The sequence below is a fragment of the Acanthochromis polyacanthus genome, chromosome 2 (assembly GCF_021347895.1).
Source record: "Acanthochromis polyacanthus isolate Apoly-LR-REF ecotype Palm Island chromosome 2, KAUST_Apoly_ChrSc, whole genome shotgun sequence".
NCBI classification, from domain to species: Eukaryota; Metazoa; Chordata; class Actinopteri; family Pomacentridae; genus Acanthochromis; species Acanthochromis polyacanthus.
Window position 1 is genome coordinate 31985725 of NC_067114.1, and position 13951 is coordinate 31999675.

At 41.7% G+C, this 13951-nt stretch overlaps 1 protein-coding gene and 1 long non-coding RNA gene across 2 annotated transcripts in view; one reads left to right on the plus strand and one right to left on the minus strand.

Moving 5' to 3' along the window:
- znf414 (zinc finger protein 414) overlaps positions 1-13612 on the plus strand; it is a 48661-nt gene extending 35049 nt beyond the window's left edge. Inside the window, exon 6 of the mRNA XM_051944865.1 lies at positions 13493-13612. Within this exon, the coding sequence (XP_051800825.1) occupies positions 13493-13612 (120 nt within the window). The remainder of the gene's footprint in view (positions 1-13492) is intronic.
- Positions 2301-3951, minus strand: LOC127532117 (uncharacterized). Its single transcript, XR_007939378.1, has 3 exons — positions 3678-3951; positions 2972-3137; positions 2301-2345 (listed from the first exon to the last, which is right to left on the minus strand). It is a non-coding gene; the product is annotated as an uncharacterized LOC127532117 (long non-coding RNA).
- Positions 13613-13951: the final 339 nt, after the last annotated feature.

A 13951-nucleotide genomic window follows, 5' to 3' on the forward strand; every position in this document is an offset into this window, starting at 1 on the left:
AAAAGATAAGAACTTAATAATTTATCAGTCTCCCATAATGCAAAATCATTTCTGCACACTATTTTGGCATGTTTTGAGTAAGAGAAACCATTTTTCATCAATTCTGTCCCATGCTTTAATAATTACATTTTTCAAATCACCCTTGTTATTGAACTGTTTTCCATCATTATTCACTTTTCTCAAGACAGTCTGGCTGCAGACCTCCACTCTCAGGACCGGAAGTTTATTCGAAGCCTTTCAAAATAAAACCTTGCAGACCTGCACTGTGAGGTCTCCTCCACTCTCAGGACCGGAAGTTTATTCGATGGAAGCACGTATTTAGCGTTTCCCACGTGAATGTACTATATGTATATAATGTAAATATGATTTAAAAGCGAGTATACCAGAAGCCTACATGTTTTCTAGTTTTCCATGGGCATTATTTTATGTCTAAATATGTAAATATTATTTATGCGTATTCATGTTCGATTAAGATTTTTAAAAATACTATGCTTCCAGTTGACCTGGATAAAATGCAAGAAAATCAAAAACGGCACCATCAACGAGTTTTCTGCTGATAATTAATGCAAACTAGAAGTACAGCTATTGTTATGATCCCATTAAAACATTATTTCTCATTACTGCATTATTTTACACCACAGTATTTTGATTTAATTGGATAAAGAAACAGCTGTTAGTTTAGTTTGCACCACATATTCGTTTTGAAACAATAGATCTGTGAATGCACCCAAATGTGTGATGGTATAATGCTTCCACACTCCAACCTATTGCTGACTGTTCTTTGTTACCACACTATTATTTATCATTGAAAATGTAGCCTCCTGCACTGTTTGACCCATTTACACCATTTTATATAGGTATATAGTATGTGTTTACAATTATTCATCTTCTTCTCATCATAATTCATTTAATAATTACTTAATATTGTTTGTGCTATGTTCTTACCTTGTGCTGTCAGACCACATGGATTTGCCAATGGAGGATGTAAGGGTTGATTAATTTTTTGATTAGTTTTGTGTATTCAATTCACTGAATTACTGAATACCTAGTTACATGACCCAGAGAGCCAATAACCTCTGTTACAGGAGAAAACAGTAGACACAAAACAAACTTTCAAACGTTTTATTTGTCCTTGAATTCACAGTATGCCATGTAGCGTCGGTTATCCATAAGCTCTTCACAGAAGACAAACATATCCTCAATGTTGTAAAGAAAACTTGAAGGGCTCCAGAATGAATTCTCTCTCTCATCATCATCAATGTCCTGGGTGGCATCGAACAAGTTTGCCAGTTGCTGTTGAGCCTCCTCAATAGAGCTGCTGTCCATGTTTAAAATTTCTGGCATCTCCACCCTGGCTGTAAACAGTTGTGGGTTCCCCTGCACCCATTCCGCTGCTTGTTTGCAGTGGGCCACAACTTGGCCCACCATACTGGTCTAAAGAAAAAAAAAAGTGTCAGCTTTTTGTCAAGGCATGAAAGATCATCTCACAAAAATTAACTACATGGAACTGGAGAGGCTTACCTCTTCTTCAGTTTGTCTCCATCTGGTGAGCTGGTTCCATTGTCTCTACCTGGTGGGCACATTTTCTTCCTCTCCTCAGCCTAAAAAGTATTATTTTGCATTAAATACAAGCAAAGGTCACAAAGTCAGTTTGGAAACCATGTCTGGGATGGGAAACTTGACATAAGATTGACTGAGAACAACTAATAAAGACTGAGAAAAAAGGACTGCCAAACTGACCTCAGTCATGTCATCCAGTTTTTGCTTCAGTCTAAAACCCATGCCTTGTTTTCTGCACTGCAGAAATGCCATTGGTGGCATCGACACAGACACTCATGAAGTGATTCTTAACGTTTATGTCCTTTGATTTCCACTGTGTTTTTCTCCTGGATATGTGGTGACCATGTTTTTTTTGTAGATTGTCTGGTTGCAATGAGGGCATTTATCCTTTTTCAGGGATAATCTTGAACATCTTTTCTCTGTGGCAGCAGGTAAAACCAAGGAGGGCACTGCAGCATGTATCTTGCCAGAATTTGAGAGGGTTGAGGACTGTGGCTTGGCAGAGAGCTGTGGACGAAGGTGTGGCAGTGAGGTTGTTGCTCTGCCTGAAGGTGAGACTGGAAGAGGAGAGATCCGGCATCAAGACCGAGGTGGACTCTTGCAGCTGTATTTGTGTGGGGTGGGAGGAGAGGGTTCTTTTCTGGAGAGGCAGCAGTCATGGCATGCTGGGCAAACCTCCAATGTGTTGTGGCATGTCTGTCCTTCTGAAAACAGTTTTACTGCACACAGGACAATGGTAGGTCCCTGATCCCTGCAGTTCAGTCCGCATCTGCATATAATTTTATCTAGAATAAAAATCGTGCAAAAAAACATCTTAGTTAAGGACCAATGACAAGTACACTCTATAAGTACTGTTTCTACTCTCTTTTTGGGTGCGGGTGTACACTCACACCCCATTTCAGCAACATTCTGAAGTTTTATTTATTTTATTTATTTATTTGTTTATTTTGAGCAGACATTTGTTGAGTTTAATAGGGCGAGTTCAATACAGTTTGTGCCCAAAAAAGGAGCAGAAAAAGTTCAGAGAACTTATCAATGTCCACTCCCTCCCACCATAAGTCCACAATAATTTAAATTCAACAATCAAAAAAAAAAAGAAGCAAAAACAAAAGAATTGCATTCTATACATAAATACATTTACAACACTACATAATACAATAAAAGCACTATTATCCTATTTTCAACTTTTCATTTAACTTTCATTTCTGATATATCATTTGGCTCACATAACTCACGTAAATTTTGACTTGCAGAGCAGAGAATCTGATTCTTAACTTTTTCTTTTATGAAAATTACTCTCTATAAACCGTTTAGGGTAGATCATTCCCCTTTTACCAGCCAAACCAAACCCTTCAGTAGCATTGTCTCATACTTAAGAATACAAACACACAGACAAGTACATTATGCTTACCTTTAAATAAAATGCCACCTTTTTTGTGTGCCTCCAAGTGGCTCTGCAGCTTGGACAGTTTGGCAGGTTTAAACTTTAGGCACAGCGGATGGTGGAATTGTTTGCAGCATGTCTTGCAGCGTTTCATTTTGGGCGTGCTGCCGGCTGTTAGGACTGAAATATGCATCTGCAAAAGAAAAAATTATGTCGTAATAAGTCAAACAAAATTATACAAAAATATATATGGTGACTCAGTGTTTTGGTCTTCTAGCAGGACAATGCACATTTTAGTGAGCACATCGCTGCACAAGACGACTTTCAACCAAGTTATATACAGTGGAAACCAGTTAACGTTGTAGTGATCATGGGATAACGTACTTATCAACGCTTTGATATGGATCAAAATGCCCGGGACAAAATAATTTTTGTGCAAATGCCGTTTGCAAACGACAGTGAAAGCCTTCTAATGTCAAGCTAATCCCATATATATCTAAATAATACAGAGTGCCTTTAGAGGCTAATCAACCGAGTGAATCAACCTGGTTAGCGCTAGCCACCGTTAGCCTAACTACGATAACAACGCTACAAACTAAAGTCCAAAACTCGATTCTTTCAAATTAATATAACTTAACAGGGCGATGTATAGTGTGCAACGTAATGTTCTAGTGAATAAAGGCTGTTTCTGTTTCTTCGTATAACAAAAAGTTGTCGCTTGACTTTTACTCACTTTGTTGTCTCCGTACTTCACGTGGGAAACGCTAAATACGTGCTTCCGTCGAATAAACTTCCGGTCCTGAGAGTGGAGGAGACCTCACAGTGCAGGTCTGCAAGGAAGGGTCCTGAGAGTGGAGGTCTGCAGCCAGACCCTCTCACTTTTCTTGCCATAAATCCCCATGAAGTATTCTGTTGTCTTCTGCGATTTGTGGCATGGTGTGTTGTCTTTTTGACAGATAAGTTTTTCATTTTTAGTATAAGTAAGTGGTTCAATGTTTTTTTTCCCACAAGTTTTATATAAGACTGAATTTGTTGTTTAGAATTTGTTCTAAACAAATTTAAGTATTTTCATAAAAAGCTCCCATAACCTAGCTATATCTTGCTAAAAATTTGTTTTTCAGCACCAATATGATGCCAATAGAATTTAAACCCGCCAATTTATTTTTTTCATCCGAAAATAATTTTTTCCTATTCATCTCTGTAAATAAAATTTTTTTAGACTGTTCAATTCTCAGGGTCTCCACGGGTCCCGAGAGCGGGGTGTGAGCACGAGGAGCACTTTGTCCTCCTCTTCCTCCCGCTCATCCTGGATCTCCGTCTCTATCGGTGACCTGCTATCCGTGGCTGAGGAGAGCCCCATGGTCATGAACAAGGGACAAAAAGGAAACAAAATCCGGTTGATGTCTTTCGCGTGTAGGTGGCGGTGGTGGCGGCGGCGGCGGCGGCGGCGGCGGTGCTGGTGGTGGTGGTGCTGGTGGCGGTAGTTGTAGTAGTGGTAGTGATAGTGGTGGTGGTGATGATGATGTGGTAGGGGGCACCGTCATGTTTATATTGTTTTCGTTTTGCCTGACCGACCGGCTCTTTTCTCTTCTTACTCCGTCCAACCAGGTCGGGGCCGTCCGGCTGTTGTTTATTGTTTGGTTCGATGGACAGGTTTTCTTCTTACTCCCCCGTCCAACCAGGTCTTGTTTTTGTTTTTGTTTTTGTTTTGTGGTCTGGTCCTGGGGTTTTTTTTCGGTCGGAGGGCTTCACCCTCACCTTCCACAAACAGATTCCAGTAAAACGACTGAACAGGGGAGGATATATATATATATAGATATTAGTGCTGTCAAACGGCCCAATGATACAATCATGTAATCAGATTAATCTCAAGGTTGCTGTGGATTAATTTCGATTATCATGATTACCGTAAATATCATTAATTTTTAATCTATATCCATCGTGTTTTATTTTGTATGAGCAAAAAGATTCAAGAAAGAAGGGAATATATATACACTTAATGTGTTTATTCCACACCTTTCAAAGTTCATGTTCACAAAAAACTGTTTTTTTCAAACAACATTTCTCCATTAATGTGGCGCTGTTACTCTTTTTCAGCCTGCTACTGAGACTAGTATTTGTCCATCCATCCATTCTCTATACACTGCTTTATCCTCATTAGGGTTGTGGGGGTGCTGGAGCCTATCCCAGCTGACTCAGGCGAAGGCAGTGGGACACCCTGGACAGGTCGCCAGTCTGTCGCAGGGCTACATATACAGACAAACAATCACACTCACATTCACACCTACGGGCAATTTTTAAAATAATCAATAAACCTCAGCATATTTTTGGACTGTGGGAGGAAGCCAGAGTGCCCAGAGAAAACCCATGCATGCACAGGGAGAACATGCAAACTCCATGCAGAAAGATCCCAGGCTCAGGCCAGGACTCGAACCAGGGATGTTTTTGCTGCAAGGCGAAAGTGCTAACTACTGTGGAGCCCATTAGTATTTGAGATAAAAAAAATTTTTTTTAACATTTTAATTCAAAAAGCAAAAGGTTGAAAAATAAATCCAGCACAGTACAAATAGCTGACTACTTGTGATACTGTTAGAATAACTTGTAGCATTTAGTATTATCACACGCCACTTATAACCTCTTTAAATCAAAATTACAAGGGAAAACAGATAGCCTTGCACTGTCCAAATTGTGAGACACATCTGCCTACCGCCACAGCTAAAGCTTGATTTTGCACCTTTTACAAAGTGGGACATATAAACAGAGAGCATTAGAGATTCTGGTGTTTAGAGCTTTTTTTTAACTGTAAGTGGAGGAGGTTAGCTGTTTTCTGTCTTTATGCTACATTAAAATAACATCTCCTTGCTGTAGCTTCTTTATCTAGTAATTTCTTCTCTCCTTTTTTCTCTGTTACTCTTTCTTCAGCCAGCTATTGAGAACAAACACATTTGTTGACATTGTCTGAGAGAAGAGATGACCACTTATTAACAATGTTGCCTGCAACTGAGAACAGTCTTTCACATGGTACAGTGGTTGCAGGAGTGGCGAGATATTTGCAAGCCAGCAGTGCCAGCTTGTCATGAGCTTGTCAGTGAGCTGACCACCACTCCTAAGGGACAGTTCTCCATACTAATAGTAGGCTCTGCTCTGTACAAGTGCATCAGTCTGTCAGGTAGCAACTCCTCATCTGATTCTGAATCTGAGCCCATCTGTAAAAGACCCTTTTTCTTGAGTGGCTCATCTTCACAAGGCTGTCGAGGTGGGGATTGTTCATGCAACAGTCGTCCAGGTGTGGTCCACACCCCCTCTCTGTCACTCTTGGGGAGGCATTTCAAGTCCTTGAACCGAGGATCCAAAACTGTTGCAATCTTGAGCAACAGCTTTGTTGCTCAAGCTTCATTGAGCAACAAAACTCAATGAATCTTGAGCTTTGTCACATTGTGAAGGGAGCCTGAGAGAGACTTGAGTTTGAGTCTGAGCGGTGAAGGCTGAGGGACAGTGAGATCCTCCATGTCTGAACTGCTGGAGCCAGAAGATGACACACTGATTTGGTCAGCATGAGTCTTCCTGAGGGAGCTGTCGCTGCCCGTCGCAACGAGGCGAGCTTCTTGGTGAGCAGGCGGCTGCTCCATGAGCTGGGGGAGGCGGGACGGACGGGTCGACTGGAGGCTCCACCTCACGAGACAGTTCATAGCTCTCCTAGTCTGTGAGCAGAGTGTGGGCCTGCAGCCAGGAGGTGATGTGAGGGTTCACTGGAAGGTTGTACTGAGAACAGGAGGCCTGAAGCTGCTGAATCTGAGAGAGGATCTCAAACTCCCGCCTGCATTTATGTGTGCGAGTGTGAGAGTGTAAATATAAATATCGAAGTGTGCTGATGAAGTTTTTGTTCCCTTTTTCGGACTCTTTGTTGACAAAGCGTTCTTGAAGGGAGGTTAGGTCTTCCTGGAATGCCGTTTTAAACTTAGATACATATGCAGGATCGTCATCAGAGGTTTCCATCACACGACGCAGGTGGCGGAAGGCAAGCAGTGCCACTGAGCAGGAAACATAGGATTCCCCACCCAGAATCTCAGTCATATACCTGCAGTCAAGACACACACGCACATGCACACATGCACACACAGAGAGAGAGAGATGAGGAAAGAACAAAATGGTTATGAAAACAAGTTGAACACAAATGGGTTTTCTTTGATCAATTCATTTTATTTCAGCATAAATTGTACATAGATTGCTTACTTGCAGGGCTCCAGAAGAGACTCCAGTTTCTGCAGTTTGTCCCACTCTTGTGGCGTCAGCATGAGATGTTTGTGGCTCTGTTGATCCAGGGTTGCTTTAATTGCTGCTTGTTTGCGGTTCAGACGGTTGACCATTTCGAGTGTAGAATTCCAGCGTGTTGGGACATCCTGGATCAGTGGCTCTTTCCGCTGTCCCAGGGTTGCTTGCTGTGCTTCCAACTCTAAGGCGTTTGCTGGACTATGTTTGAAGTGGCCAACAATTTTCCGACACTTGGATAATGCGCTCACAAATCCGCTGTCACCAAGACTCACAGTAATGCATCTCTGTAAGATGTGAGCCACACATGGCATATGCTCAAATGGCAACATTTTCCCACTTGTGTGCCACTGTTAAGAAGTGTTCAGCACATGCCTCTGTGAAGTGACGCTCTTCCGTCTATTAATGCGAACGACTTTAATACCCATGCGGCAGTAATCAGATGCGCTGTAACACCAAGATAGTTACTGTTACTTACAGAAGTCCAACAGTCTCCTGTCAGGGTGACATGTTTGGCTACAGATAAATCCTTGTGCTTTTTATCTTTTTCAGTTTCATAGAGTCCACGAATTTTTGTCATTATTGTGCTTCTTGACGGAGCACTGTACAATGAGTCTTGAGAGCCAACTTGCAAAACTTTAGTAAAGCCTGTGTCCTCGACGATAGTAACGGGGCTGCAGTTTGTTGCAATCTACCTAGCAATTGTGTCAGTCAATTTGAGGGGGGTCCAGCTGCAGACCTCCCGTGTGAGGCCGCTTCCGGTGCAAACTCCCCTCTCAGGTCATAGATATACATAGAAAGGCTAGATAGCTTACAGACGCTGTGAGCCAATGAGGGCTGACGTCGCTACATGGCCGCCATCTTACCTAGGGGCTGCCGGCTCACTGATAACATTAATGCCTATGGAGCATGTACTATTTAATTAACCATAGCTTGCTCAATTTTCAACCAATTCTTAAACCGTTCGATTTGTTATAAACGCCAGAGATGTAGTTATGTTATTGCATATTTACGGATAATTACAACCTTGGACTTTCATATTAAATTAAAAAAGTAGATAGTAGAGCATTACCTGCCATAGCTGCACACATACACACAGTGAAATTAAATCGTCAGTGTTTATGTTAAACATTTAATAGTTTGATATTTTATATTTCTAATTAATACATATATTAAATATAAAGGGGTAAGTTGACCCACATGATATTTTAAACTTAAACTGAACAAATAATGTATGTACATTATATGAATTGTGATTCATATTGGTTCAATTTACCCCAAGGCTTTTGGTTCATCTTGCCCCATGGCCATTGTTTTGATAAAACCTAATTAATTTAAGATTCAGAATGATCTTTTGCTAAATGATTCACATAGTTCTAAACATTGAATATCACTAACATGCATAATGTATAAGTTTAGACCTGGGTCTATTTGCTTTAGCATAAAAATAATTATACCACAAAAGTCAAAGAATTCCACAGCCAGTTGGAAATGATGTCTGTGTTCTTATTTTAGGGTCTCGTGACAACTCATGTGTATAGTTTTAAAGATCAAGGGGATGCTACGTTCATCTTACCTGTTCTCCCCTACATATATTTTATTATACATTTTTAAATAAACACATTCAGTAACATGACATCAAGGTTTCTTTTATTAACAGGTGTGCACAATTACAAAACAATTCAAGATTCACTCCAAACCAACAGTAACACTAAACCATGCAATATTCACTCCAAATAAACAGTCACTCTAAACCATGCAACATTCCCATTGCCTCCTCTTCTCTGTGTTTTGGGGAAACCTTAAAAACATGAGAAGATACCAAGATATACGAATTATTGTCAAAATTTTACACCCTTCTTACTTTTAACATTAATGGTAAGGACAAAAATACTGAGCTAAATTATGATATTGTTGGGGTAATTCATGTAGCCTATGCTTGAATGCCATTATGAAAACCTAAATAACTGTAACATGTTAAAAGAAATGTGAAAAAGAAATATTCAATGATTATTATGTAAACAAATGGTAGAAACATTTCTAAAACGTCAGGGTCAAAATAACTTGTATTAAAGTACAAATCCACTAAGTTAGTAATAATTATCCTAAATATGTCCCTCAAGTAATTTCTTACGAGTGAAAGGTGATTCCACGGGCTCTTGTTTTGAAGGAACATTCATTTGAGCATCCATATGCTGCACAAAAGTGCGGCATCTTGCACTGTAGGGGGGTATTTTTGCAAACACAAAGCCAGCCAGTTACTGTATCACAATGAATGTAAATCTAGGATATATTTCACTAATGAAACAGCCTGGAAATCATGTTAAAACGAAGGAGTAATTATGCCTTTCCCACCTGTCCAGGTTACTTTGTAATAGTCCAAGTGGCTCACATGTCTCATTCACAACCTCTTGTTTCTTTGCTAGCTAATACCCAACTGCATCCACACAAATTGTCACAAAATTATTATTGGTCTCACAGAAACCTATATAATAATTGAAACTCCCAGATTGCAGCCTTGCAAATAGCTGTAACAAACACACAACTATGCAGCGATTTTTGAAAAGAAAAACTGCAATATCAACAGGTCTGCGCGGCCTGAATCATAGCCATGTTAATAAGGTTTTTAGTAAACCAAACCGTTTGTAAATCCATCAAGAATTCAGCAAGTTAAGTGTATTTTTGTTTGTGTAGGTCGCTCACCTTCCATCCACTACTATAGAGTGCTCCGGAAAAGTCCCCCTAGGTACAACACGGTCTCACGGGGATTCGTGAAACTGTTACGTAAATTTTTTGTTTCTTTTTCGTGCGCACCAACACGATTTCGTATGTTTTTCGTGCCGCTCACCACGAATGTTTTTCGTGTTGCTCACAACGAACCGCTGTGGTAATCACAGCTGAAAGTGGTTTATACAGCGGATTCATGACGATCTAAGCTGTCCATCGCGTATACTGCTTGTGTGATTGCGTTTGCGGCCGCCGGCCGCCGACATATCTTTAAATTCCTATGCAATTGGTAAGTGTACCACGGGTTATGGTTGGTTATGGTTAGGTTATGGTTAGGTTATGGTTAGGGTTATGGTTAGGGACGATGTCATGCAAAATATAGCGTTGGATTCGCCATGGTTTTACATTAAAAAATAATACACACAGTCGTTTGAAATACGTTCTGGGTGACACGAAAAGTCCGCCGTTTAAATACATTGGGTGCGCATTTCGTGGTGAGCGGCACGAAAAACATGACGAAATCGTGTTGGTGCGCACGAAACCGAAACAAAAATTTACGTAACAGTTTCACGAATCCTCGTGAGATCGGGCTGCTAGGTAAGATGGCCGACCGGTGACATCGCCGGCGAAAGTCCCATCAGCCATCTAGCCTTCTATGTTATATCTATGTCTCAGGTCACCGCCAGCATAGATATAAGAGTAGATACGACACGCCCCTCAGAGCGGCGTGCCTACGGAGACACAAGGCTGGCGGTCATCTCTCAAGTTGTCCTTCGACCTTCAAAAAAATTCCTGGATCCAGACGGTGTCCGGATCACCTCCAAAATCTAATCGATTGTTACTTTTGCTCTTCCGGACATCCTGTAAAAATTTGGTGAAAATCCGTCCATGACTTTTTGAGTTATGCTGTTAACAGACAAACGGACACACACACACACACACACAGACAGACAGACAGACAGACAGACAAACAGATGGCCTGGCGGAGGTATGCGCTCTCCGAGTGCTTTTCTAGTTTGTCTTTGTTCTTACTCCATGTAGTTTCCCAAAGACTTTCGCTGAGGAGGAAATGGGAAGCAGCTCTGAGGAGAGCGTGGGGGTTGCTGCAAGTGATGATCAGTGCTCGCCAGCAAACATTTAAACCTGATGAGTTTGACAGGGTGGGGCAGTATTGCCGGCTCAGACCTGTGTTATCCATCAGTGTTTAACTTCTCAACTCATCTTAAAAACAGTAGGTGCATTATTTACAAGGATGCAGCAACTCAGTTTTATTGAGTTGAATATTTCATGACCATTTACACTTTTCTGTTACTTATAGACGATCCACTGTGACCCAATGCACACTTATTATTCACCCTACTTGTGTTTGTATCACTGCTTCCATGCCATTAGCATTACAGGCTCATTGTATGTCAATTATGTGTATCTCTAAGTACTTAAAATAATTTTTGTCATACTTAACGATTTTATATGAATCATTCATAATCAACTACAATGCTGTGAGATGCTAAATCTTTGTATTTTCTTAACTTTACACCTGTCTAAGTGTAAGGGCGTCATCTGGGCATGTGGCACACAAACACGCACACACGTATGTATATACCGTATTTTCACGACTAGAAAGGTGCACATAAAGTCTTAATTTTTCTTCAAATTGTGCGGCGCGCCCTATGGTGCAGTGCGTCCTGTGTCTTGTTGTTGTAAGGCGGACGTAGTAGAGAACACCATGAGAACGTAAAGGGGGAAGTGTGGGCACGGATGTATATAAAAGAACAGGTATGTGCGTTATGCAGAACATCGTTGTTATAACAACCCTGAAAATGGCAAAGAGACACACTTATGAAGCACAGTTTAAACTGAAGGCCATCAGCTACGCGGAGGACATGGAAATCGAGCAGCCGCGAGAGAATTTAAAATTAATGAATCGATGGTTCGCAAGTGAGGAAGCTGGAAAACGAGCTCCGACAGGTCAAGAAGACGCAGCTGAGTTCCGCGGACATAAGGCGAGGTGGCCCGAGTAGGAGGAAAGACTCGAGCGTGGCTCATCGAGCAAAGAACGAGTGGGAGAAGCGTTTCGACGGTCACCATTCGACTAAAAGCAGTAACGCTAGCAGAAGAAATGAAAATTGAACATTTCCAAGGAGGTCCGTCTTGGTGCTTCGTTTCATGAAACGGTGCCATTTTTCCATCTGGACCAGGACTACGGTAGCGCAGCAACTTCCAGCGGATTATAATGAAAAGCTGGCCATCTTCCGGTCCTACTGCAGCAAACACATCGCCGACCAACACATCCGCCCAGCCACATCACTAACATGGACAAGGTGCCGCTCACTTCGACATCCCGTGAGTCACACTGTGGAGAAGAAGGGGACCAGCACGGTAGCGATACGCACAACGGGGTACGAAAGTCTTCTTTTACTGTTGTGCTGGCTGCCATGCTAATGGACAGAAACTGCCGCCTATGGTAATTTTTAAAGAAAGACTTTGCTTAAAGACAAAGTTTCCAGCAGGAGTCATCATTAAGGCAAATGAAAGGGCTGGATGGATGAGGAAATGATGAAAGAGTGGCTGAGGGAGGTGTATGTAAGGAGACCAGGTGGTTTTTTTCCACGCATCACCATCGCTGTTGATCTGTGACTCTATGCGTGCCCATCTCAAACAGCCGATGTGAAAAAAACAAGTGAAGCAAATGAACTCTGAGCTTGCTGTCATTCCGGGAGGCCTGCAAAGGAACTCCAACCGCTGGACATCGGTGTTAACCGGCCGTTCAAAGTAAGGCTGCGAGCGGCGTGGGAGCGATGGATGACCGATGGAGACCACAGTTTCACTAAGAGTGGAAGGCAGCGCCGGGCGAGTTACGCCACAATTTGCGAATGGATTGTAGATGCTTGGGCTAATGTGTCTGCTGGCACTGTTGTTCAAGCTTTCGCCAAAGCCAGCATCATTTCCGAGGAGCCGCACGGCACGGAAAGTGACTCTGACAGTGAAGAAAGTGAACCTGGCATGTTTGATGGAGATTTAGCGCAGCTGTTCAATTCAGAAACTGAGGATGAGGACTTCCATGGGTTTGATTGATGACGATTACCGGTAAAAAAAAAATGTGAATACCAAACTCAGTTTTGCTCCTGCTCTATTTTTAAATACGCACACTTGTGTGCTTGTTTTATCCGTGTGTTTTACCATGCCCGCGCCTATTGATGATTAAAAAATGTTAGTACTTTGTAATCAATACTTAAATAAAGCACAACCAAACTCAGTTTGCTCCGCTCTATTTTAAATACGCACACTTGTATGCTTGTGTGTGTGTTGTTGTTGTAAGGCGGACGTAGTAGAGGACACCATGAGAACGTTAAAGGGGGAAGTGTGGGCGTGGATTGTATATAAAACCCTCGCCATATAATCAGGTGCGCCTTGTGTGTGTTAAATACAGTAATGGCACACATAACTGAGACTGCGCCTTTTAGTACAGTGTGCCTTTTGGTCGTGAAAATACGGTATATTCCCCCGTGGAATTAAAAAAGAAGTATGTAAATCTATCTTCTTTTTCTGTAGGCCAAAGCAACAAGGACCACGGCAACCTCAAGGCAAGTTATGGAGAGTCTACACACCTCTGAGTATGCCACCAAAAAGGAACCTGAGCCTAATGTTGATGTTGTGAGTATTTCTACTTGATAAGTCCCAAAAATGTGAGGGGATTATGGGCTTGGTCTCAATAAGCATGGTGTTGGCATTGGGATCTATGAATGACTAGAGAATTGGTCAACAATCACATATTTTTCATCCCTTTTCTAATAGGACCACAACTATCATTGCCCAGTTCGCCGTGGGTTTTGAAGGCCAGGATCAGTGAGGCTACAGCCAGAGTGTTGAGTCTGGAGAAGAAGAAAAGAAATGCGCAGGTGCGAGAAAAGAGAGCAAATACCACTATAAAGGCTCTACTGAAGGTTCTGAGAAAGAAGAACCTAATGACTGAGGAGCTTTGTGAGAGGCTGAAAATATACAATGGTATAA